At 38.4% G+C, this 27,521-nt stretch overlaps 1 protein-coding gene across 2 annotated transcripts in view; it reads left to right on the top strand.

Moving 5' to 3' along the window:
• The window catches only part of SI (sucrase-isomaltase), a 269,528-nt gene that overhangs the window by 184,955 nt on the left and 57,052 nt on the right, over positions 1-27,521 (top strand). For both annotated transcript variants that reach the window (XM_063442609.1, XM_063442610.1), the window contains exons 30-41: positions 449-561; positions 656-781; positions 3,396-3,524; positions 5,464-5,574; positions 15,490-15,552; positions 17,030-17,146; positions 19,553-19,637; positions 23,281-23,419; positions 25,133-25,266; positions 25,451-25,485; positions 25,592-25,708; positions 26,405-26,553. In XM_063442609.1, the coding sequence (XP_063298679.1) occupies positions 449-561; positions 656-781; positions 3,396-3,524; positions 5,464-5,574; positions 15,490-15,552; positions 17,030-17,146; positions 19,553-19,637; positions 23,281-23,419; positions 25,133-25,266; positions 25,451-25,485; positions 25,592-25,708; positions 26,405-26,553 (1,318 nt within the window). The remainder of the gene's footprint in view (positions 1-448; positions 562-655; positions 782-3,395; positions 3,525-5,463; positions 5,575-15,489; positions 15,553-17,029; positions 17,147-19,552; positions 19,638-23,280; positions 23,420-25,132; positions 25,267-25,450; positions 25,486-25,591; positions 25,709-26,404; positions 26,554-27,521) is intronic.

Genomic DNA, 27,521 nt, shown 5'->3' with positions numbered 1-27,521 from the left:
AAAGGGCGCATGAATGCCGCCCTATGAAGTATGTGCACATGTGCGGCAAAGCCGCGCATGTGCACAAGGGAGCAATGACGCTTCCGAATGGAAGCGTCTGATTGCTCCCTGCTCACGCCCGCCTATTTCGTCATTTTGACGAAATAGGGGGCTCGGCTTCACGAGGCTCCCGGCGCTGGAACGAGGTGAGTAAAAAGGGCTGCCTGGTGTGTCCCTTTAATCTTTATTTGGGCTAAAAGTAAGGTTGAATTGTTGTTGCAAAAATCTAGGACAAGATGATGTAAACATATATTATGCACTGAAAGTGGGTAAGAGGTTATTCATCAAAGAAACATGCTATGTCTTAAAGAAATACAATGTAGCAAAGTGTATTATACCTACAATTGTCCATCACTAAACTATTGGTGTTATTTGAAGTTAATAAATTGTATTGTTAATTTTCTTCCAGATTTCTCTCTACTACCACTACCAGCTTTAACATATCGCACAATTGGGGGGATTTTTGACTTTTATATGGTTTTGGGACCAACACCAGAAGTAGTCGTACAACAGTACACATCAGTAAGACAGTGCTCACTTTATGGTTGAACCTATTAATCACATGATAGAAAGTTGTAATGATATGATTTAATGTTTTATTTTTAAATTCATTCAGCTTGTCGGACGCCCTGTTATGCCAGCATATTGGTCTATTGGATTCCAGTTGTGTCGTTACGGATACAAAGATGACAAGGAAATCTCAGACCTTTATAATGAGATGGTTAATGCCCAGATACCATATGTAAGTTAATAAATTCAACTGTTTAGAACAGATTAAGTCTAGCTCTACTGCACTACTGTATGTTAATATTGTTATTAATATTTTTATGCATCATAGGTAAAGACATATTTTTTTACTTTCTGTTTGCATTTTTATGAAGTTGCATTGTCTGTAGACTTACAATAATTACCTATAAGCAAGATGTTTGACTGTTTTAATGTATCTGTTTTTGTCACAACTACTCTATGTAGTAAAATAGTATTTACATACTAGTATTAGCATACTAAAATTTTAAATCATGTAAGTAAATGGTTATTAAATAGAGATAAAGACCCCACAGTGGTAGGCAATTATAGACCTATTTAATTAATGTGGACACTAAAATATTGGCCAAAGTAATGGCGGAAAGACTGGTTCAGCTCCTCTCGGTTTTGGTGAACCCTGACCAGACAGGGTTTATTTGCAACAGACTGTTTTCAGAGATTACACATCGAGTTGTTGACCTTGCATGACAGAGTGGCTTTGATGCACCTATTCGGTCTTTCGGATAATTTGCATTTCCCAGCTCCCTTTGTCATGACTATCAGACCATTGTATTTTAATTTACATGCCCAGCTTCTTCTTCTAAACTCTTACAATCAAGGCACTTCAGATAATTACTTTACAATCCCACAAAAATGCAAATGAGAATAAAAATATATTATATCACAATAGTGTGGTCTAGGTACATAAGGTTAACATTTCTGTAGCGATGTTATTCCCAATAGAGATTACATATGTTTATTGGTGTTACTGTTAGAAAAACATGAAATGTGAACTTTGTACAGTTTCAGTCTTATTAGTGTGGTGTTATAAAGATATCACTGCCAGTTCTCATCTTTAATAAAACACATTAAGATAATAATAATAATAATAATGGAAACTAAAATCGATTATAAAATCAATTATTTACTTATTAGCTTCAATAAAGTAAAGTGATTGCAAGTGCTTTAACAGGGGTAATACTGATGTGAATTCAGTAGGTTTCCTGGAGAGTTAATACAAATTTGAAAGCATTATTTAAAAAATACTGCTCATGTTGTAAGCTCAGTGTTTATTGGAAGAATAAGCAGTGTCATGCTCGATACAAATATGACCAATCATATAACATAAAATGTGACAGTAAGAAACTCGCTGTCCAGCCTTGCCAAGTTAAAATTGTACTTATTGTTTTTTCTTATCTCACTTTGTTTTATGAAACATTATAAAGTCGCAGTAATAAAATTTTATTTAACAAAACTAACACCCCTCTAGGCAATAATTATAAAATGAAATTAGTGTTCATTAAAATATAAACAAATAAAGGCTTAATAACAATATAAGATCTATAGACTCGACTAGATGAATGTGTAATTTATAAATATGGGAAAAGACAAAAAAATATATATAAATAACCAATATTTAAGTTCCATAAGGAATTCATTATACATTCAAAGAACTATTTAAAATATTGTGTTAAAATGGATTATGCTAAATGAGATTATAAATTACCTGTTTGAAAACCAATTTAAAATAATTACCTTTTTTTTTTTTTTTTTTAAATGGACTTAATGGATGCAAAACATTTCCTCTCTAGCAAAGTTAACAACTAAAATCTCTCCTCTCCAATTTTTTTTATCACCAATTCTATACCCTGATAGTTTCAAAACTTTTGGTTGTTTGGTTGCTGTCATGATACTTCGCTAAGTGATAGGATAAAGATTAGGAAAATGATTGTCAAACTTCCTAATAATATTTCTAACATGTTCTACTAATTGTACCTTCAGGAGTCACTTTCTTTATCTGTATCATAGAGATTACAAGGAAAACTTAAAGGGACATTATACTTAATGTTCTGGAATCTATAGCCTGTCCCTGCAGGTTCAGCAATATAAACGCTGCATTTTCAGAGTCACTCAGGTAGCCCCTATATGTGCTTCCTATTGTGCTGTGTGCAGCAACTATGTTCAGAGCTTGGAAATGGTGAACGCTCAACACACTGATTCAATGCATCTCTATGTGGATATCCTTATTGTCACAGCTTGTTGTTTTTTTTGCTGTGCATGCTCAATAGCCTTCCAATACATTCCTATGGGAAACCATTGATTTGGCTGACATCATGAACACTGATGGTCTCCGCCATAAAGGTGTGGCCAGTTTTGGCTAAACCAGCATGGCAGTGGAGAAAAGGTAAGTTGAAACCCTTTTTACTTCATTCTGAAGGGGGGGTGAGGACCTGAAGAGATACTCCAGCACTATCGTGTTAGCAATACATGTTTGTATTCCTAACACTGTAGAGTCCCTTTAAAAGATATACGGCACTCTTAGAGTGACAGGTAATATCCCCGATGAATATACAATTTTTTTTTAATTTGTAAAAACATATATATATAAAAAAAAAATGAAGAATATAACAGGTATTCCTAGATCAATTGCCTGCACACAAATTAACATATATTTACAGATTGTGCTTACACCATAACAATATGATGTTTTAAGGTATTATATCCAAAAGAGACTTCTAGATGTTATATCCAATGGATTGTCATTTATTTATCCAGCAATCTAGTATATTCGATTTGTCAAGATCAATTTGTCTTGTAATATCACCCTGTAGGATGTACAGTATGCTGATATTGACTATATGGAGAGACAGATGGATTTTACACTAGGCGCCTCCTTCGCAGGACTTCCAAGTCTGGTTGACAAAATTCGAACAGATGGAATGAGATTTATCATACTTTTGGTATGTTCACATTATTATTATTATAAATAATATCATTATTATTTCTTTAGACATTTAATCATGTAAGAGGATACCGGTTTGGTATCCTTAAAATAGCTTTATTCATTTGCTCACAAGCTATCACATTTAAACAGTCTGAATACTAATTTACAAATTAAGCATATGTACACTCTTTGTGGTTTCATTAGGTCTAATGTGTTTATTTATGTCATTAAAAGGACATTAACCCCTTAAGGACACATGACGTGTGTGACACGTCATGATTCCATTTTATTCCAGAAGTTTGGTCCTTAAGGGGTTAAAGTCACCCAGACTGCTTCATCTCAATGAAGTGGTCTTGGTGCAGTGGTCCAATCCTGATAACCCTGGAATGCTAACATTGCAGTTTTTTAGAGACTGGGTTAAATCCACCTGTAGAGCCTGTCTTCCTGACAGCCACTAGAGGTGTTTACGCTGCACTGACAGAGTAAAATCTTGGTCATGTGATGCAGAAGCTCATAGGAAAACATTGGATACAATGCCATCATGTGGGAAATCTTGTATTCATGTGCAGTGTTCACCACACATGTGCATCTGGATCCTGATGCTTCTCTATAAGCATAATTGGATTGGACCCAAGCCAGAAGAGGCCATGCCTGACATTGTGGGAGGTGCAGAGGGGAGCAGCATGAAGGAGCCTTGTTGCTGGAAATAGAGAAGTAAAAGTTTGAATGTATTTTTTTATTGCAAATAGGGAAACCTCTATCTAAAATGGGCAGGAGGCTTTAGCGTTAGGAACACAGGTGTCTTTGGGGATTTACTTAACAAAAATAGAACATGTTGTGAATTGACAGTCCTAAACTGAGTCATTTCAGTTTAAAGTTTTTGCCATTTATAATAGCAAACAATGAATTTGTGGTAGACAATATGATCTGGTGTCAACCATCGTTCAAAAGTGTATTAACATTACAGATGTGTCACAATAAGAAATAGATGTGGATGGGGAAAATATATATTTTTATTAATAATACTAATAAAATTGTGTTTAGTTGTGAATCAATCAAATTCGAATTTTGAACAAACAAAATTAGAAAATTAACAAATTGAAACAAAATAAAAATTATTGTATTTCCATGCACGTTTGTACTGCAAATCAGATTTTGAACTGCAAAACCCACTTACCTTCCAGTTTAATCCTATGCCAGAAATAGGCAACCTTGGGCACTCCAACACCTGTAGTGCTGAAGGCTGTCTAACCCTGCCCTAAGCTAATCATTACATGGCAGAAACATAGGTTCCCACTTCCATCTCCCTTATTGTACGTACTAATTTATGACTCAAATCGCATGTGTACCTTACAGCAGTTAGAACATAATATGGAACTAACAAATGCTTTGTTCACAGCACAAGTAGACTTTTTAGTTTGTAATAGTGGCAGGCAAAGAAGTGTATAGAAAAATTATCCGGTTTTACCTGGGCAATTGAACTTACGATACATGGGCATTATCTCAATATATAGATATCATTTTTACATCTTTGGGTCAATTTTAGAAGCTGCTTTTTCAAAATTGCTAGAAAGTTTATGGTAAGTACATGGAGCGACTATTTAGTTCTCACATCCACTGTTTGAGACAAAAATTGAATTCTGAATCCAGGCTCTGATTTAAGATCAAGCCTGCTGCACTGCAAGATAAAGCATACTATATAATCTATAATTTTTTTTACCTACAATATTTCTTTACAAATTAACTAATAAATAAAACATTACAATTACATATGTGTACAAAATGTTGCATTATTTTAGGTATACCCAAACAACATTCTATACACAAAATTGCTCTTTTTGAAATGCTTATCTGTTGGTTGTACATCATAGCTGTAAAAATAAATGTCCTGCTATTTCCTTTATTTTCTTCCTACTTTGTTATATTATTTTAGTTTGTTTCTTTGTGTGTTTTAGGATCCAGCTATAGCAGGAAATGAAACTAATCCTTATCCAGCATTTGAACGGGGTGTCCAGGATGATGTATTTATAAAATGGGCTGATGGAAGTGATATTGTATGGGGAAAGGTATGCTTTATATATTCTTTACTTTTACATGTCAAAATGCAAAAAACCTAAAAGTATGATGCAAATTAGGGTATAAAATTATGGCCTCCCAGAGTTACTGCTACCTCATATACCTGTCTCTTGCTCTCTCTTAAAGGGCAGCACTCTAATCTCTCCTCCAGCTTTGCTTCACAACTACCCCGTTTGACTGCGCGTCTCCAGTCCTATATACCCCACCTCCTAGAGACTGTAAGCTCGCTTGAGCAGGGCCCTCTTCAACCTATCGTTCCTGTAAGTTTTCTTGTAATTGTCCTATTGATAGTTAAATTCTCCCTCCCCCTTTTCCCCCTTATAATATTGTAAAGTGCTACGGAATCTGTTGGCATTATATAAATGACAATAATAATAATACTTATATCAAAAACAGATGTAGAAAGTGATGGAATAAATGTTTGAGATGATTCTTAAAATTTAAAATGCCCCATATTGCAAATGTGATAAATTTGCAATTTAGAGTCAAATTTTGAGTTTCAAATTGATAAAGATTTTGGAAATATGGAGATTTTGGCCTGGTTGCCTTTCATTTACAAAATAACAGAAATCGGTTCATCAAATTTATAATTTTTTTTTTTTTTTAATAAGAACATTCATATTCCTTTATTGCTTAAGGATCTAATTCTTAAATATTTTAGTGCTGCTCATACCGTCAGTCCATTTCATGGTGAATTTAGAGTAAATTAGTATTAATTTGTATTTGCTCCATTGTAGTGTAATTATGTATCAATGTGGAAATGAGTTTACAATGTAAAAGAACACTCTAGTGTTAGGAATACAACCTATATTCCTAACCCTATCTCTTTAGTAAGATTCGGACACCCAACTAAATCCAGATAAAAACAGGAATAAAGGGTTTTACTTACCCTTTTTTCTAGCACTGAGATCAAGTCCCTGCAGCCGCTTAATCTGCTCATATTGGCATTGCAATTGGGGCAAAAAGCGCATGCACGGCCCACTGTGGTAAAGAAGACAGCTTGTAGAAGAGTATTTAACCCTGTAATGTAAGCATTGCCATATCTACTTAATGGCAATGCTTTATATTGCAGGGTTAAAATGTAAGGACCTCTTCATCCAGACCACTTTACAATGAAGGGGTTTGGGTGCATTTAGGGGTTCTTTAAGGAACAATCAATATAGTATATATCCTCTGACATATTGCTTATGAAATTATAAGGACAAAACAGAGTTCAGCTGTGCAATTGTGTTTGAGGCTTAACTGCTGCACTTAAAATAAACAATATTAACGCTGCATGTACCATTTCCTACAAAAGTGACAAACTCAAAATAATAAGAGAAATAAAAAAAAATGGACTACTAAAAATCGACAGTTACAGTATTTATGTATGTATCATATAAAATGAAAACACATGAATAGTGTAAACTTACATCCCATCTTTGGTGTGGGACAATTCACAAAAATCAAAGCCAAGAGAACCTGGCTCTGAGTTCTTATTCTATATCTTCATTTTAAAGTCTATTCTCTAAGATGTCAAATGTATATCATGCATAATACAATAAGATGGAACACAATGCATTCAGATATGTGTATACATATATGTTTTAGTAATGTTATATATGTGGATATGTTTATATCTACAAATATTTTTGCATGAAAATGTAATTCGGTGTCTGATTGCTGCATTGCACATGACACTAACACCTGAGTAAAGGAGACTAAAGGAGTAATGGCCTTTGTCACTATTTTCCCCTTTCCATAAGAATGTGCATCATCATGATTGTGTATAGCTCAAAGTTCAAACATTATAATACGATAAAGTGGATAATATTATTGATAGTTGAATTTTATTTATTTTAGATTGTAAAGTTCATAGTATATTGGATACGCTTTCATGTTAGAAGATATGGAAATGTTTTTCTAAAATTTATATACATGTACTTATGATCCCTAATCATTATGACATGTATAGATTGTCTGTCACACCAAAATGTTAGATAAGTAAAAAAAGGTGTACACACTGCCTCTTATTAGTACACTACTGCACTTTCTTAACCCATAAAACGTAATATTTACCCCGCCTTCACCTGCTCTAGCTATAACAATTATTTCAATGATATGTCTTCTCCTCCTCTTTATTTCCTCCTTCTCCCTCAGTATAAAAATATCTCCTTACATCCACTTCACTCATCCCCCTTACATATTTACATATGCCCCTCTCTCCTACACTCCCCTCTTCTCTCATCTCATGCCTTGCACTTATTTTTCTACTCTTTCACTCCTACCCACAATCGATCTCATACAAAACCCATTCACACCTCCTGTCACTTTCTCTCCTCCTGCTTCTAGCAGCTGGTCATGTCTCTCCCAATCCAAAGCCCTTCACCTTCTCTACACACACTAAGAAAACCAGAAACCCCACAAACCTCATCACAATACCCTGCCCTTTACCCTCACTTACCAACATTCAGTGTGCACTCTGGAATGCCAGCTCTGTCTGCAGTAATTTAAAATCAACAGCCATACACCAATTATTCATCTCAAAATCACTCACACTGCTTGCACTTACAGAGACCTGGCTGTCCCCCTCTGATAGCGCTACTCCTACCTCTTTATGTTTTGGTGGGCTACAATTCTCTCACACTCCCAGAGTCAACTGTAAAGGCGGTGGTGTAGGCATTCTTTCCCCTCACTTTACCTTTCAACCAATCATAACTCCCCCTGCCCTATCCTTTTCTTCTTTTGAAGTTCACACTATCCGACTATGTAAACCCATTTAAACTTAATTCCTTTAAGAATTGCTATCATCCCTCCCCACCCCCACCCGGTCAACCTAGACCAGGGGTAGGCAACCTTTGGCACTCCAGATGTTTTGGACTACATCTCCCATAATGCTTTAACAGAAATAATGCTGACAAAGCATCAAGGGAAATGTAGTCCAAAACATCTGGAGTGCCGAAGGTTGCCTATCCATGACCTAGACTTCCCCACTTCCTTTCATCTAGCACTCCTTCCCTTATACTTGGGATATCAATATCCCAATCAACAACCCCAATTGCACTGATGCCTCTCGTCTGCTCTCTGTAACCTCCTCCTTTGACCTTACTCAATGGTCTAATTTAGCAACCCACACAGTGGGAAACACTCTTGATCTAGCCTTCACCAATCTCTGTACCACCTCTAATCTTTCCAATATTTATTTTCCTCTATCTGACCACCACCTGCTGACTTTTGACATCAGCATACCTAAGACCCAATTTACACCACTGTCTGAACATCAGTCACACATAAACCTCCAATGTCTTGACCTAGAGCATTTCTCCACTAATCTCCAAACTCTTCTTTTACCTATTTCAAAAGTCACCTGTCCTAGCTCTGCAACCTCCTTCTACAATTCTACCCTCTCTTCTCAACTAGACATCATGGCACCTCCTACATTTAAACACAGCAAGCGCCCCCAACAACAACCTTGGCACACCAAGATTACTCAATACCTCCAAAAATGCTCCAAAACTGCTGAACGCTGTTGGAGAAAGTCTCACTGTGCATCTCACTTTCTCCACTATAAAGTTATTCCGCGCTCATACAGCTTTGCTCTTTCCTCTGCAAAAGTAAATTACTCATAACCACACTCTACCATAAACCCAAAGGACTATTTCACACATTTAACTCTCTTCTCTGCCCTATTGTTCCTCCTCCACCTACTAACTTGACCGCCTCAGACTTTGCAACTCACTTCACTGACAAGATCTCTGCAATCAGGGAAGAGTTCTCTCATCTATCTTCTTCCCCTAACCTCACTCCCTCTGCTGTTCTATGTTCATTCACACCTGCTACAGTGGAGGAGGTTTCTGCTCTGCTACAGTCCTCCCGCCCGACCACCTGCACCCTAGATCCAATTCTCTTTTATCTCTTCTCTTTCTCTACCTCTCACTAAAATTCTCAATCTCTCGCTCTCTCCTCTGGCATATTTCTATTGCCCTTCAAACATGCAACTATAACCCCAATTCTAAAGAAGCCCAACCTTGACCCCAACTCTCCATCCAACTACCGTCCTATCTCGCTACTGCCTTTGCATCCAAGATCATTGAAAGAGTTGTGTATGCAAGATTGACAGACTTCCTTGAGTCCAACTATCTGCTAGACCTGCTTCAGTCAGGTTTCCATGCTAAGCACTCTGTGGAAACAGCACTGACCAAAGTATCCAATGATCTACTCGCTGTAAAATCTCGAGGTCACTACTCTATCCTAATTCTCATTGACCTGTCTGTGGCTTTTGACACTGTTCATCAACAGCTTCTTCTCATCCTCCGCAATATCGGTCTACAAGATATTGGTCTCTCCTGGTGCTCCTCCTACCACTCCCAATGCTCTTTCAGTGTTTCTTTCTCTGGCTCTGTTTCTTCTCCCCAACTCCTCTCTGTTGGTGTCCCCCAAGGTTCAGTCCTTGGTCCCCTAGTGTTCTCTTTCTATACTGCCTCCCTTGGTAAACTCATTAGCTCCTTTGGCTCCCAATATCATTTATATGTGGATGACACACAAATATACCTGTCCTCTTCTGATCTCTCCCCGTCCCTCTTGACTAGTGTCTCTGACTGCCTCTCTGCTAACTGGATGACTGTCCACTTCCTTAAAGTCAACTTGACCAAAACTGTGTCACTTTACCCCACTCCCTCTAGCATGTAAGCTCATTGAGCAGGGCCCTCTAAAAGGTTATACAATTATAGGTGTTCATCAGAGTAGGCCTGTTCACAATATATTTTTTTTTTCCTGGGCCATCCTTAATGTCAACTGTAATGTTCTAAGCTTCTTTATTGCAAAAATAACAAGGGGGATGGAAGCAACTCCCACAAGTATATGTAACGTTCACTAGGGAACCCTAACACGCAGACAGGACAGAGTACAGAGAATTGCAATACTGATCCTTAGAATGGTCGGATTATGCAAAAAGGGATAGTCAATACACAAGTCGAGATCAAGGGAAACAGAGAGACGGAATAACGAGAGACAAATCCATATACCAGTAACCATGAAATCCAAATAGGTGCAACGTTCAATGGTAAACCAAAGACCACAACAGGGCACTGAGGCAAGGGAGGGGTTGGCTTATATACACACATGGTGTGTCTGATTGGCTAACCTCCAATTAGTGTTAACCACAACACGTGGGAGGAGTATCTTCCCTCCCTTGTGGTCTCTGAGGTCATCACTGTGTGCTGGGTCACATGACCGGGTGCAGCAAACATATAAGGAAGCTGCTCTGGAGCGTGCAGCATCAGAAACACTGCCTGTCTGGAGACAGGAACCAGATGGAGCCGCTCGCTGTGATGAGGTAAGCAAGGTCGCCACGAGCGGTGCAGGGGCAGGGGACCTGTCAGTATACATAAAACGTCTGTTAAAATCAGAGGTTTACTAAAAGCATGCACACAATAAGAAGCAAGGAGGGAGCTGGCAGCGCTACTAGCTCCCTCCTTGTAATAGAAACCATTCCTACCCACCTGCATTAATAAAAGGGAGGTTAAATCCTCCCGCATGACCACAAATAATATAGTGACTAGGGGTCCTCAAGCCCCTAGTTTCTCCCCCCACAATAAAAATACCCTACCTACACCCCTCACCTTAATAATGCTGCGAGTGGGCACGCAGGAGGATTTAACCTCCCAATAGTGACCCCTATAGGTTTTAATGTGGGGGTGGGGGGTTGGAATTAATATTTATTACAAGCTCCCTCCTTGTTTTTGTTTTTTTCGTGTATGCAGGGTCCCCTGCAGCACAGAATCTATTAAACGAAACAAAACAAAAAGGTAATGTATTTGCCCTTTCATTTCGTTTATATTTCATATGTAGGGCTTTCATTTACGTTTTAGTAAACTAATATGAAAAAAAAAACGAATTTTGGATCATATTTATACGAAAATTAATGCCCAAGTCTAGGTTAGAAATGAATATGACCCCCACATTGAGTGGTTAACTAGTAGTTATGCATAAATGTCTTTATTTTGTGGCATTCTGAGATTGATAGTTTTTTCAGGTTTGTTTCTATTGTATTGTAATAAATTCCTGACAGGAATGGGATGGTTTAGAGCCCGAGCCACAACCAGCATTTTATTTTTACATGTACAGGGAGTGCAGAATTATTAGGCAAGTTGTATTTTTGAGGATTCATTTTATTATTGAACAACAACCATGTTCTCAATGAACCCAAAAAACTCATTAATATCAAAGCTGAATATTTTTGGAAGTAGTTTTTAGTTTGTTTTTAGTTATAGCTATTTTAGGGGGATATCTGTGTGTGCAGGTGACTATTACTGTGCATAATTATTAGGCAACTTAACAAAAAACAAATATATACCCATTTCAATTATTTATTTTTACCAGTGAAACCAATATAACATCTCAACATTCACAAATATACCGTATATACTCGAGTATAAGCCGAGTTTTTCAGCCCATTTTTTGGGCTGAAAAACCCCAACTCGGCTTATACTCGAGTCAGAGTCTGTATTATGGCAATTTGCATTGCCATAAAACAGACTGGGGGAAGAGGGGGGCTGGCAGAGCTGTACTTACCTTTCCTGCAGCTCCTGTCAGCTCTCTCCTCCTCCGCGCCGTCCGTTCAGCACCTCGGTCAGCTCCCAGTGTAAGTCTCGCGAGAGCCGCGGCTCTCGCGAGATTTACACTGGGAGCTGACAGAAGAGCAGAACGGACGGCGCAGAGGAGGAGAGAGCTGACAGGAGCTGCAGGACAGGTAAGTTACAGCTCTGCCAGCCCCCCTCTCCCCCCCACTGAATTGGAGGGAGGGAGGGGGGTATAAGGACCGCTATGGGAGGGAGGGGGGGTATAAGGACCGCTAAGGGAGGGAGGGGGGTATAAGGACCACTATGGGAGGGAGGGGGGGGGGTAAGGACCACTATGGGAGGGAGGGGGGGATAAGGACCACTATGGGAGGGAGGGGGGGATAAGGACCACTATGGGAGGGAGGGGGGGTATAAGGACCGCTATGGGAGGGAGGGGGGGTATAAGGACCACTATGGGAGGGAGGGGGGGATAAGGACCACTATGGGAGGGAGGGGGGGATAAGGACCACTATTGGAGGGAGGGGGGTATAAGGACCACTATGGGAGGGAGGGGGGGTATAAGGACCACTATGGGAGGGGGTGGGATAAGGACCACTATGGGAGGGAGGGGGGTATAAGGACCATTATGGGAGGGGGGGGGTATATGGACCACTATGGGAGGGATGGGGGGAATAAGGAACACTATGGGAGGGAGAAGGGGGATAAGGACCACTATGAGAGGGAGGGGGTGGGATAAGGACCACTATGGGAGGGGAGGGGGAAGTAAGGACCACTAGGGGAGGGGAGGGTAAGGACCACTAGGGGAGGGGTGAGTCAGGACCACTGGGGGGGGGAGTGAAGGAACACGGGGGTGGGGAGGTAAGGACCACTGAGGGAGGAGGAGGAGGGGAAGTCAGGACATATGGGGGGGGGAGGGGGCGGCAAATTTTTTTTTGCCTACGGCGGCAAATATCCTTGCACCGGCCCTGCACACACTGCATTCACACACTGCATTCATGCACACACACACTGCATTCATGCACACACACACTGCATTCATGCACACACACACTGCACTCATACACACACTGCACTCATACACACACGCTGCACTCATACACACACACATACGCACACACTGCATTCATTATACACACACTGAAAATAAATATTCAATTAATAAATTATTTTTTAGGATCTAATTTTATTTATAAATTTACCAATAGCTGCTGCATTTCCCACCCTAGTCTTATACTCGAGTCAATAAGTTTTCCCAGTTTTTTGGGATAAAATTAGGGGCCTCGGCTTATATTCGGGTCGGCTTATACTCGAGTATATACGGTACATTTCTGACATTCAAAAACATAACAAAAACAAATCAGTGACCAATATAGCCACCTTTCTTTGCAAGGACACTCAAAAGCCTGCCATCCATGGATTCTGTCAGTGTTTTGATCTGTTCACCATCAACATTGCGTGCAGCAGCAACCACAGCCTCCCAGACACTGTTCAGAGAGGTGTACTGTTTTCCCTCCTTGTAAATCTCACATTTGATGATGGACCACAGGTTCTCAATGGGGTTCAGATCAGGTGAACAAGGAGGCCATGTCATTAGATTTTCTTCTTTTATACCCTTTCTTGCCAGCCACGCTGTGGAGTACTTGGACGCGTGTGATGGAGCATTGTCCTTCATGAAAATCATGTTTGTCTTGAAGGATGCAGACTTCTTCCTGTACCACTGCTTGAAGAAGGTGTCTTCAAAAAACTGGCAGTAGGACTGGGAGTTGAGCTTGACTCCATCCTCAACCCGAAAAGGCCCCACAAGCTCATCTTTGATGATACCAGCCCAAACCAGTACTCCACCTCCACCTTGCTGGCGTCTGAGTCGGACTGGAGCTCTCTGCCCTTTACCAATCCAGCCACGGGCCCATCCATCTGGCCCATCAAGACTCACTCTCATTTCATCAGTCCATAAAACCTTAGAAAAATCAGTCTTGAGATATTTCTTGGCCCAGTCTTGACGTTTCAGCTTGAGTGTCTTGTTCAGTGGTGGTCGTCTTTCAGCCTTTCTTACCTTGGCCATGTCTCTGAGTATTGCACACCTTGTGCTTTTGGGCACACCAGTGATGTTGCAGCTCTGAAATATGGCCAAACTGGTGGCAAGTGGCATCTTGGCAGCTGCACGCTTGACTTTTCTCAGTTCATGGGCAGTTATTTTGCGCCTTGGTTTCTCCACACGCTTCTTGCGACCCTGTTGACTATTTTGAATGAAACGCTTGATTGTTCGATGATCACGCTTCAGAAGCTTTGCAATTTTAAGAGTGCTGCATCCCTCTGCAAGATATCTCACTATTTTTGACTTTTCTGAGCCTGTCAAGTCCTTCTTTTGACCCATTTTTCCAAAGGAAAGGAAGTTGCCTAATAATTATGCACACCTGATATAGGGTGTTGATGTCATTAGACCACACCCCTTCTCATTACAGAGATGCACATCACCTAATATGCTTAATTGGTAGTAGGCTTTCGAGCCTATACAGCTTGGAGTAAGACAACATGCATAAAGAGGATGATGTGGTCAAAATACCAATTTGCCTAATAATTCTGCACTCCCTGTATTGCCAAATTTGGCCACATAGTACAGTCAAGTTGTATTAGTGTTTTAAGTGGAATTTTATTTGCATTAGGTTTCTGATAGACAGGGAGACAGATGGGGATATACATCAATTGTGATGGACTAGATATACACTGGGCTACACTAAATGTGTCCAACTGATTAATTGAAGTCCATACATTTTTGTCATCTGTTTGATCTCTCAAGGGCCTGCCTGCTCTTCATGTTAAGTTTCATTATATTTCAATCTGAAAATACTTTTCTTATTCACTTTACTCGATAGGTTTGCATGCTTTTATATGTTAGGTTATTCAATAGCATTCTAGCATATTACATTGGAATACATTATCTTAAAGGAACACTGTTGGGAGTATGGCTGCTTCAAATCTTTAATGTAATTATAGAGTCTGGAGCCCCCTTATGCTGGCATCCTTACGGTGTTGAACCATTTTTAATGCTAAACTAGCGTCCGAGCAGTTCGTGCTCTGTACTGCCATCAGACACCCTCATTCAATGTTAAACTGCTTGAAAATGGTCTAACATTAACAGGAGACAATAAGATGAAATGTTATAGTAAATGTATGTCCTCTTTAACTTTGCAACCTACATGCTAATCATTGCATGCAATGGTTTCATTTGTTGTTTACTGTTACTGCAAACAGACCAATAATAGCACTACTAATGATATATCCATTATTTACTTGATATCTTGTTTATGCTCACATTAATATTCATTTTTATGTGATTCGTTGCAGGTTTGGCCAGATCTGCCTAATGTAACTGTTGATGAAGGATTAGACTGGGACACACAAGTACAGGTATATATGTAAAATCACACATGCAAAGCACATGAGCAAACAGCATAGCTGAAATATAATTGCCAATTAGGTTTATGCTGAGCAAATATATTCTAACAAATTAATTTTGACCACTTTCAGTTTCAATCACATTGGAAAAGTTCTGTTTTTCCTGAAGTTCGGAATGTCTGACACTCGTTCATGTGAATTTATTCAGATCAGCTGAATAGTTTTCATTGAGATATATTCAGGGAAACATTCAGACAAACCAAAAAACACACCTTAACTATGCTGTGCAATTTTGGGGTCCTGTTCTAAAGAAGGATATTATGGCACTTGAAAAAGGGCACAGGTGGGCCACAAAATTAATAGAGGGAATGGAGTGTTTTAGTTATGAAAAAAGGTTGACACATTAAAATCTCTTTAGATTGGAAAAACGGTGCCTTAGAGGGGATATGATAACTTTATACAAATATAGTCGGGGCCAATACAAATCATTGTCTGGGAATCTACTCATAGACAGAACTATACATAGGACCCAAGGTCACGCATTAAGATCGGAAAAAATGAGATTTAGTCTAAGGCAAAGGAAAGGCTTTTTTTCTTTAGTAAGAAGAATAAGAATGTGCAATTCTTTGCCTGAAGAGGTGGTTCTTTTCAGAATTGATACATATGTTTAAACCGCAATAGCTCAATACTTGCAAAAGCACTGATATAATTTGTAATTAGTGGTGTAATGACTTCTTGACCCAAGGAGGTATTAGACTGCCATTCTGGGGTCATAAAGGATTTTTTCCCTAGTTTGTTGCAAAATTGGAAGCGCTTCAAACTGTTTTTTTTCTTCTTTTGGATCAACAGCAAAAAAAGATATGAGAAAGGCTAAACTTGACAGACGCGTATCTCTTTTCAGCTATATAACTATGTACTGCATACTATTTTTTTATCATCTGTTTTCCTTCTCAGGCTTATTTATTTTGTTTACTATATTAATATAGTTCTTGAATCTCCGGTAAATGAATTAGAATTTTATTTTTCTCTTTATGAAGATTGTGTCAATATGTAATACCATTTGCGTTAAGTAGTGATCTACAAGGTGCATGAATGTCATGCCAAACTTAAATTTAATCAAACACATTGGTGTAAATGACACATATTTTTACTTACAATAGGAGGCCTTAACATTTATGTATTTCTTAAAAATGTTCTCCTGTAAATACTTGGATTGGGGCAGATGACTAACAAAATTAAGTAATTTTATGTAAAATTCGAATTGAGACAGATTTGTTTTATTTATTAATTAGAAATATTCACCCAATCTTACTTTCATATAGGCAAAACATTTATTTTATTTTTATCATTTATTTGTGACTATAAGTCAAAACTTATGATGACTAATAAAACCATTATCATGACTGTATTTTATTGCTATTAAATACATTAAAATTATGTTTCACACTCAGTAGTTTTGCATAACATATAGATTTTCTTCTTTCTGTAGCTTTACAGAGCCTATGCAGCATTCCCAGATTTTTTCCTGGAAAGGACAGCCAAATGGTGGCTTAATGAAATCAAAGAATTCCGTGAAAAAAGTATTCGTTTTGATGGTCTTTGGATAGTAAGTTTATTTATTATTTTATTTGTTGCCATTAACAAGAATGGTGTAAATTCACTAATATGGAATATACCGTAATTTATGAATGAGTAAGCATTTGGATGTTAATTTCATTAGTTTGCTGGTACTCAATTATAGCTTTAATAGTTTATATTTATGCATGCTTGTGTTGGGAAATTGTGAATCTCTAATAAAGGATAATCTACACTGAATATTTTGTATCATAAATCATAACTCCCCCACAATTGTATAATTTCCTATAATTAGTACAATGTTCTATGGAAGAATAGGATTGAAAATGTATTGTAACTCTCTGATGAAAACATGTTCTGAAAACATCTAAATTACAAGAAGCAAGTAAATGAAAATGTTAAAATGTTATTATACTTAGAAGAGAAAACTCTTTGTTTTAGCAAATTAATCTTATAATTTATATGCATCATTCAATGGTACTATTATGATTAAAAACATATTTCCAAATACTGCATACAGATGTGTAGGAATTTATAATCCTCTAAATATTGTAGTTCCAAGTCAGGTATATCAGATTTAAGAATTAGAAATGTCCCGAACAGTTCGCCAGGAACTGTTCGCCGGCGAACATAGCTTGTTCGCGGTCGCCGCGGCAGGCGAACATATGCGATGTTCGGTCCGCCCCCTATTCGTCATCATTGAGTAAACTTTGACCCTGTACCTCACAGTCAGCAGACACATTCCAGCCAATCAGCAGCAGACCCTCCCTCCCAGACCCTCCCACCTCCATGACGAATAGGGGGCGGACCAAACATCGCATATGTTCGCCTGCCGCGGCGACCGCGAACAAGCTTTGTTCGCCGGCGAACAGTTCCTGGCGAACTGTTCGGGACATCTCTATTAAGAATGCAAGTCCAAGATTTCTATATCAACATTCTAGAAACTCTGCACTTATCTAAAAGGAAAATTACACTGATAAAGATGGCAGCAGATAGGAAAAAACAAAGTGAAGACATAGTATACAAAGTCTGTCTGGAAAGTATCCAGTCATGTAATATGAAAAATAGAGACATTTATTGAAAATATATACAATAAACATTACACGGAATATGATGCCTCAGTCCCTTTCAAAGAAGGCAGCTCGGGACCTTATACAGTTCTCCCAGCATTACTTCCACTATTCAAAACACTATGCAAAATCCTTTGTTGGAATCACCATTAGCTGCCTTGTCATGGTTATTTGAATCTTATCGACAGTCTGAAATCTCTTCCCTTTCAAAGGTAGTTTTTGTAAAAGCCAGAAGTCAACGGGCGCCAAATCTTTCAAGAGATTCTCAACTATCATCCGAATCTTTTCAATGGAGAAATGTTCAAGCTTAGTGCAAAAGCTTGATACGTTGCTCTAATCGTTTAATCATTTTGAATGTGACGGTCACAGAGTAAACATGCTCACTCAATGGCGTCTAGCGCCCCCACAGACAGTGAAGTCATCATTGTTCATGCATGCACTTTCCAGTCCCCTCTCCTTGATTGCCAGGTTACATTGATGTTGCACAAACCATTCTCGTTATTTTAACAATGACTTGACCTTTTATGGATGGACCACATATATACCAATATTTGAATTGACTTTATACATTTTGTATACATTTTTATAAACTACAGACATGAAATAATATTTGCTCTGAATGTTCCATGGGGCAAAATATTTATTTATGTCTTTTTTTATGAGGGAACTTTACAATGGTACCAACTGTAAGATATATTCACTATGTAATGCTTTTCCTAATTACCCCATACACTAATGTTTATTTATTATACATCTTAATATACTTTTTTTTTTGCACATAGAATTGTGTCATATAGGTACAGTAAACTATAATTTCTGTATGAATAATTTTATTAATAGATTTTATTGTGTTTAAAGGAAGATTTAAAATGTCTGCTGTTTATGTTTATAAATATATTTAATGAATATGTCATTCTACATTTAAATAAACTCTATAGGGTCAGGAACACATATGTATCCCTGACCTTACAGTGTTAAAAACACCATGTAGCTCAGCCTGCCCCCTCCCCTTGCCCCCCTTAATATAGTAAAAATACTACTTTTATTACAGTCTGCTGCTGCTGGCTCTGCCCCTGATCTGCCTGCTTGGCTGACATCAACAAAAATGTTGATCTGACCTTTCATTGGAAAGCTTTGGATTGGCTGAACTTGTCAAGGAGGCAGCTCAGGGGTAGAGCCAAACAGAGCCCGGCCAATCAGCATCTCCTTAAAGAAATGCATTGAATCAATGCATCTCTATGAGGAAAGTTCAGTGTCTTCATGCAGTGCTGCACACTGTAGTTGCATTTAGAACTAGTTACACTTACTAAGTAGTTGAGAAAATTAAAAAATGTTTTTCTAAATGACTCCTACTTTATTCATTTTAGGACATGAATGAACCAGCCAGCTTTGTGCATGGTTCCACGAATGGCTGTAGAGATCCAACATTGAACAATCCACCATACGTACCAAGTAAGAAATTGCATTCTACTTTATTATCATAAATGCATTTTTGTATGGTTCTATTTTTACCCTTGCTTAAGATTGTAAATCAGTGAAGGACATTACAGCTGTTATTGTCTTCCAGTTACTTATTTGTGAGCTATTCCCACTGACTTCTGTGAGGTAAGCATAGTATGTGTGCATTCATGTACACACAATTAGTGATGTCCCGAACGGTTCGCTGGCAAATGGTTCCTGGCGAACATAGCTTGTTCGCGTTCGCCACGGATGGCGAACATATGCGATGCTCGGTCCGCCCACTATTCGTCATCATTGAGTAAACTTTGACCCTGTACCTCAGTCAGCATACACATTCCAGCCAATCAGCAGCAGACCCTCCTTCCCAGACCCTCCCACCTCCTAGACAGCATACAGTTTAGATTAATTCTGAAGTTGCATTCTTTTTTTTGTATTTTATCCTTTTTTTTGTGTTTGTGTTTATTATACATTATCCTCCATAGCCAGTAACCTGTGTTTATTATACATTATCCCCCATAGCCAGTAACCTGTGTTTATTATACATTATCCCCCCATAGCCAGTAACCTGTGTTTATTACACATTATCCCCCCATAGCCAGTAACCTGTGTTTATTATACATTATCCCTCCCATAGCCAGTAACCTGTGTTTATTATACATTATCCTCCCATAGCCAGTAACCTGTGTTTATTATACATTATCCTCCCCATAGCCAGTAACCTGTGTTTATTATACATTATCCTCCCATAGACTGTAACCTGTGTTTATTATACATTATCCTCCTATAGTCAGTAACCTGTGTTTATTATACATTATCCTCCCATAGCCAGTAACCTGTGTTTATTACAAATTATCCCCCCATAGCCAGTAACCTGTGTTTATTATACATTATCCTCCCATAGCCAGTAACCTGTGTTTATTATACATATACCCCCATAGCCAGTAACCTGTGTTTATTATACCTTATCCCACAATAGCCAGTAACCTGTGTTTATTATACATTATCTACCCCCATAGCAAGTAACCTGTGTTTATTATACATGATCCCCCCACAACTAGTAACCTGTGTTTATTATACATTATCCCCCACAACCAGTAACCTGTGTTTATTATACATTATCCCCCCATAGCCAGTAACCTGTGATTATTATACATTATCCCCCCATAGCCAGTAACCTGTGTTTATTATACATTATCCCCCATAGTCAGTAACCTGTGATTATTATAAATTATCCTCCCCATATCCAGTAACCTGTGTTTATTATACATTATCCCCCCATTGCCAGTAACCTGTGTTTATTATACATTATCCCCCCCATAGCCAGTAACCTGTGTTTATTATACATTATCCCCCATAGCCAGTAACCTGTGCTTATTATACACTATCCCCCAACAACCAGTAACCTGTGTTTATTATACATTATCCCCCCACAACCAGTAACCTGTGGTTATTATACATTATCCCTCCCATAGCCAGTAACCTGTGTTTATTATACATTATCCCTCCCATAGCCAGTAACCTGTGTTTATTATACATTATCCCCCCATAGCCAGTAACCTGTGTTTTTTCTACATTATCCTCCCATAGCCAGTAACCTGTGCTTATTAAACATTATCCCCCCATAGCCAGTAACCTGTGTTTATTATACAATATCCTCCCATAGCCAGTAACCTGTGTTTATTATACATTATCCCTTCCAAAGCCAGTAACCTGTGTTTATTATACATATACCCCCATAGCCAGTAACCTGTGTTTATTATACCTTATCCCACAATAGCCAGTAACCTGTGTTTATTATACATTATCTACCCCCATAGCAAGTAACCTGTGTTTATTATACATTATCCCCCATAGTCATTTATCGTTGGACCTAGGCAGCATGATGTCTTGGGCCGGCCCAGAGAGTGAGTGAGTGAGTGAGTGAATAATATAATATATATGTTCAGAAACATATTAGTAATATATGTAAATCGGGTTCAAGCGAAGAGGGTGAAAAGGTATTAAAGAAAAACACATTTATTGCATCAAATTTACAAATAGTGATGTCACGAACCGTGGCGAACGTGGCGGGTGAACATATGCGATGGTCGGTCCGCCCCCTATTCGTCATGGAGGTGGGAGAGTCTGGGAGGGAGGGTCTGCTGCTATAGGGGGTCTATCTGTATTATTTAATATGCTTTTAATGGGATAGGACGTTAGGAAAGGTGTGTGATTGGGATAATCGCGTGGCTGGATCACTCCTGCCTCCACACGAGCCGCATGCGATATAGGGAATATTCAATAAATGCCAAACATTGTTATACAGGGGAATATTCACTAAATGCAAAACATTGTTATCTGGGGAATATTCACTAAATACCAAACATTGTTATATAGGGAAATATGGCAACCACCCCACCCTGAGCGGGTGGGTGGGGGGCCCTAAAAAAAACAGTAAGGGGGGACCTACTGTCCTCCCCCAGACTTCCACCACTGCACGGTGGGTGGGGGCCTTAAATCACAAGGGGGGACCTACTGTCCTCCCCCCGCCCCCACCCATGAGCGTTGGGTGGGGGCCATAAAAATAATGAGGGGGAGACCTACTCTCCTCCCCCCCACCCCCGCCCCTCCACGGTGGGTGGGGGCCATAAAACTAATGAGAGGGGGGACCTACTGTCCTCCCCCCTGGCCCCCACCCCTGCGCGGTGGGTGGGGGCCATAAATCACAATGGGAGGGAACTAATGTCCCCCCCAGCCCCAACCCCTGAGTGGTGTGTGGGGGCCCTAAAAAAAACCAATAAGGTGGGGGACCTACTGTCCTCCCCCCGCCCCCACCCATGAGCGTTGGGTGGGGCCCATAAAAATAATGAGGGGGAGACCTACTCTCCTCCCCCCCGCCCTCGCCCCTCCGCGGTGGGTGGGGGCCATAAAACTAATGAGAGGGGGGATCTACTGTCCTCCCCCCTGGCCCCCACCCCTGCGCGGTGGGTGGGGGCCATAAATCACAATGGGAGGGAACTAATGTCCCCCCCAGCCCCAACCCCTGAGTGGTGTGTGGGGGCCCTAAAAAAACAATAAGGTGGGGGACCTACTGTCCCCCCCTTGCCCCCACCCCTGAGCGGTGGGTGGGGGTCCTAAAAAAACAATAAGGGGGACCTACTGTCCTCCCCCCCGGCCCCCACCCCTGCACGGTGGGTGGGGGCCATAAATCACAATGGGGGGACCTACTGTCCTTCCCCCTGCCCCCACCCGTGAGCGTAGGGTGGGGGCCATAAAAATAATGAGGGGGGACCTACTGTCCTCCCCCCACGCCCCCACCCCTGCACGGTGGGTGGGGGCCATAAAAATAATGAGGGGGGACAAAGTGCTCTTTGTCATTTTACACAGCGTGGGAAAATGACAGTTAGGTTTACACACATGAGGTAAACTTGGATTTAATGCAGATCATTTTCTGACTGAAAAAATGATTTATTGCCAGCACTTCAAAAGACCCATCTATTAGTAAAATAGCTTGCTTATTTTATAACTATTACGCCAAGCCCACATTAACCAGAGCTAATCTGAAGGTTTGCTTCCAAACTATAAAAGATTGCTCCATTTTGTTTTACAATCCTATTTTAATACATTCTGAAATTAATTTACAATTATTCTTTAGCTTTACATGCAAGAGAGATGGGACTAACACACAAGACACTGTGCATGGACAGCCGTCAGTACTTGCCTGATGGAACTCCTGTTTGGCACTATGATGTTCATAATCTTTATGGATGGTCGCACTCAAAACCTACTCTTGAGTAAGTATTTCATTCTATTTTCAGAATAAACCAGATAATAAGTGTTTTTCTTCCTCCACTAACATCTGTTTATGGTACATTGCTTGACATGTAATGTGTTATTTATATAATTTTCATGCTATAAGTAAGTACAATGACATCAACATTTTAAATAATCAAGATATTGACAGGGTCTCTTATCAACCTGCCAGTATTAAAATGATTAACATAAAAGAAAGTCAATGTTTACAATACATACCATCACAAGCATTACTGTCTTAGACTTTATGTTACAAAGCAAATAAAATGTAATCATGTCACCATTCCTTATGAGCGATAAAGTTCAAGAACAATAATACAGAAACCAATCAGTTGTATAAATAAAAACATCACCACTTTATCATTCCTCCTTGCATCACATAATTACACACTGGTGTTATCCTATATAATTTTGAGAGTCTGCGAGAAGAGTATATCTCTACTCCTAGCCTTCTGATTGAAAATATCAATACGAAACTGCAACTTGAAAATTAAAAACACTATTCTAGAAACACTATGGCCCAGATTTAATATTTTTTAATAAACTTTTCAAATTATTTAATATGTTTTTATACAATTTGCACATTAATATATACGCATTAAAATAAGAAGCAAACATTTTCAATATTAAATAATTTGAAAAACTTATCCAAACAAATATAATCTTTAAGTCGAGACCAAAGTCTTCTATATTTTTAGCGTTCTACTCTGAATTCTCCATTACAAAAGGTGAAAGTGAACTGAACAATATTCTTTTCAAGCTACTTTTGGAAAACCCTCTTGCAAACATGCTTTTTCCCACAAATCTTAAATCTTTAAATATTTTTAACCACCGACATCGTTCATTTATTGTGTATGTTCTTCATACATAACATGTGATTGTATTTCTTGTAAATGACTATATATGTTGTAACTTTATAGTATTGTTTGTGAATCCCAGGGCATATTTAAATATGAGAAAAAAGTTGAGCTGAATTTTTCATGCTAAAATACAATCTAAATTAATATAAACTTAGGTTACCTTGTGCACCAGTAGCCTACTTATGTCCAGATTCCTTCCCTCCCCTCCATGTGAACTCTTCCATGGAGGCAAGGCTGATTACTGGGTGTAAATCTGATTTATACGGTCACTGGGAGGCAGAGTTTGAATATTTCACACATAACATGTCAACATACAGAGCTACAAATCAGTATAGCTATCCAATTTGTACTTATGTGAAGCCTATATTGAAGAATCTGCTTCTAGCTGAGTCATTGGATAAACCTTCAGTCAACTTGCTTCATTTTCCAATAATAACATTGCTGATTGCACATGATTGTTGTTGCCTGTCTGCAATCAACATAGTTACTGTGTGATATGAAGCATGGGTAGCAGTAAGAGGACGGATTGAAAGAATCAGAATACAAACATGCCTTGTAAAGATACAGGGTGGAATAATCTCATATCTGGTCTTTTGTCCCAAAAGCTCCTTTCCCAGCAGTATGTATAGTATTTGGACAAATATGTTCTCCTTCATAAATAGTAAAGCCTGATTAATGTTGATTTCATATTAATTCATTAAAAATAATGTACATAGCATGTCATGATAGAGGATAACACTAGAAAATCACATAGGCTGTTTACACATGTGACAGAGTTTTCAACTAATGTTAGATGTTGCATGACGTTCATTATCTGATCTTTGCTTATCATAGTGCTCTACATCAAGTAACAGGAGAACGTGGTATCGTTATTAGTCGCTCTACGTATCCAACTTCTGGACAATGGGTTGGCCATTGGCTTGGTGATAACACTGCTGCTTGGAACCAAGTGGACAAATCAATCATTGGTAAGAGGAAAGTCTGTTACACCTTTTTGAGCTAAATGCATTGTCTATGAGGTGTTCTTAAAAGTTGCATATTCTCATGAAATCTGAAAACTTAAATGTATCACTTAATGACATATTTCCTCACTTAGCTACAGTGTCGCATTTTATGTGGTAGATGTTAATATGTATATTTCCTTTTTTCTAGGCATGATGGATTTTAGTCTTTTTGGAATATCATATGTAAGTATTAGGTTTGTATGGCTAATACATACACTGTGATAGATAGAAATGTGTACCTGTATCTATATATTTTTTTTTTTTAACTTTTTTTTAAATTTTTATTTAGACTGGAGCGGACATTTGTGGATTCTTTCAAGATACAACATATGAATTATGTGCCCGATGGATGCAACTAGGGGCCTTTTATCCATTTTCAAGAAATCACAATGGTAAAGGATACATTGTAAGTATAAAATGTATGTTTTACAATGGGTATACTATATATTAGTAATTATGAAAATATATAATATTTCACTAATATTTAAATATTTAAACATACTGTAAAGGTTTCAGCTAAATGGATAATTGCTCCTAAAGCATGAGATATTTCCTTTATCATACACGCATGTAACAGGTTTCCCCCCAATCCTTCCTTGCTTCCACTTCATCACATTTGGCCCTGATTTGGAATAAGAATATCTGTTATTGAGCAGGTGAATTGCCTGTAACACTGGTAATGTGGCAGTTTCTGTTAAGTTAAGTTATGCCACAATGTCTTTTATTGGCTTTTATAACTTCTGATCAGAGCAAAACAGCTCCATAGGAAACAATGGAAACCACAACTCAATTAGTTATTTTCGTGATTGCTTTGCAACATGAAAAGTCATATTTTAGTACATGTCATATGTCTATCAGGATCAAGCAGAATGTTCTTCTAACAGTATGATGCCAGGCCGGTTTCCTACAGTAGCCTACCTAGGCATATGAAATGCCATATTTAAAATTGATATTTTCAACAGCACAGCAGAAAGCATTGTACCACACTATTCTCTACTGTGCTGCTTAATTCTTTTTCATATAAAAAAAACAAAGACATTATCCTGAGAGGACTGAGTGACCCATCCCACACGTAACAATTTTCTTTTCTTTACCTTTTTAGAGACAGGATCCTGTAGGTTTTGATGAAGCATTTAAAACATTGTCCAGGAATATTCTAAATATTAGATACTCTTTATTACCCTACCTGTACACCTTGTTATATGAAGCTCACACAAAAGGCTCCACTGTTGTGAGACCATTATTACATGAGTAAGTAAATTAAACTTTCACTCTAAATATAGCTATGTCTTACTAGTTTATTATAAATAGCTCATATTGTAATGTTCACTGTTCAATATTTATAACATGACATTCTAGAAATTGTGTACAGTTATTCTATTTGCAGGGATCAGACTCCGTACAAATCATCTTGCATTCTGGAATTAGTCTGGTTAAATAAATGCCAGACATGATTACATAAAATGTGTTTATTATATTTTATAAAACACTTTTGAGATAAACCGGGTTTAAGATCACAATCAGGAAAGCAACTTTGCATAATATCAATGTTTCATGAGTTTGATATTTTTCAATTTTCAAAATGAAAACCCTATTCAGGGGACTGCTAAATAGGTAGTCATAGATACATTCATTATTTTTTGCTTTGTACATTACGATTTATTCTGCTAAACTAACTTGTATTTGCATGGTATTAGTTGTATATGACTAATAGCTGAAATGCCGCATGCATGCACATGTTGAATTACTACATAGGGATGTGATAAAAATGCAAAATGTATCACATTGTGTAGTACATTAAGCTAGTACCAGTCAACTTAATTGTGAAGTGTTAAATAGCACACTCCATGAAGTTGTGCAAGATATTTATAAGTATGCAAGATATTTGCTCATTTTTAAAATTAATTTAGGCATTTGTTTCCAAATTTATCTTAAACATTTACCTTTCTTCTTAACTATTACCATGTGATCCCTGCTTCCCAGTTTGCAATGTTTCTTTTATATGCAGTAGTAGAGATGTACTTGATGTCACCACAGCTTTCTATAAGAGACCTTGTATAGTGGTTTAATTCTAGCAAGACCACATGTTAACTTGCTTATTAGAAGCCACACTGAATCAAAAAAGTAATGCCTGTCGGTCTGTTCACCTGTAAGCTCCATAATCTGATAGAAGCTATGGAGAGGGTCAGCCCAGTTTAATGAGATCCCATGTAACCTCA

The sequence above is a fragment of the Pelobates fuscus genome, chromosome 2 (assembly GCF_036172605.1).
Source record: "Pelobates fuscus isolate aPelFus1 chromosome 2, aPelFus1.pri, whole genome shotgun sequence".
Lineage (NCBI taxonomy): Eukaryota > Metazoa > Chordata > Amphibia > Anura > Pelobatidae > Pelobates > Pelobates fuscus.
Note: the sequence above shows the minus strand (reverse complement) of the source record. Positions and strands in the feature narration are given on the sequence as shown.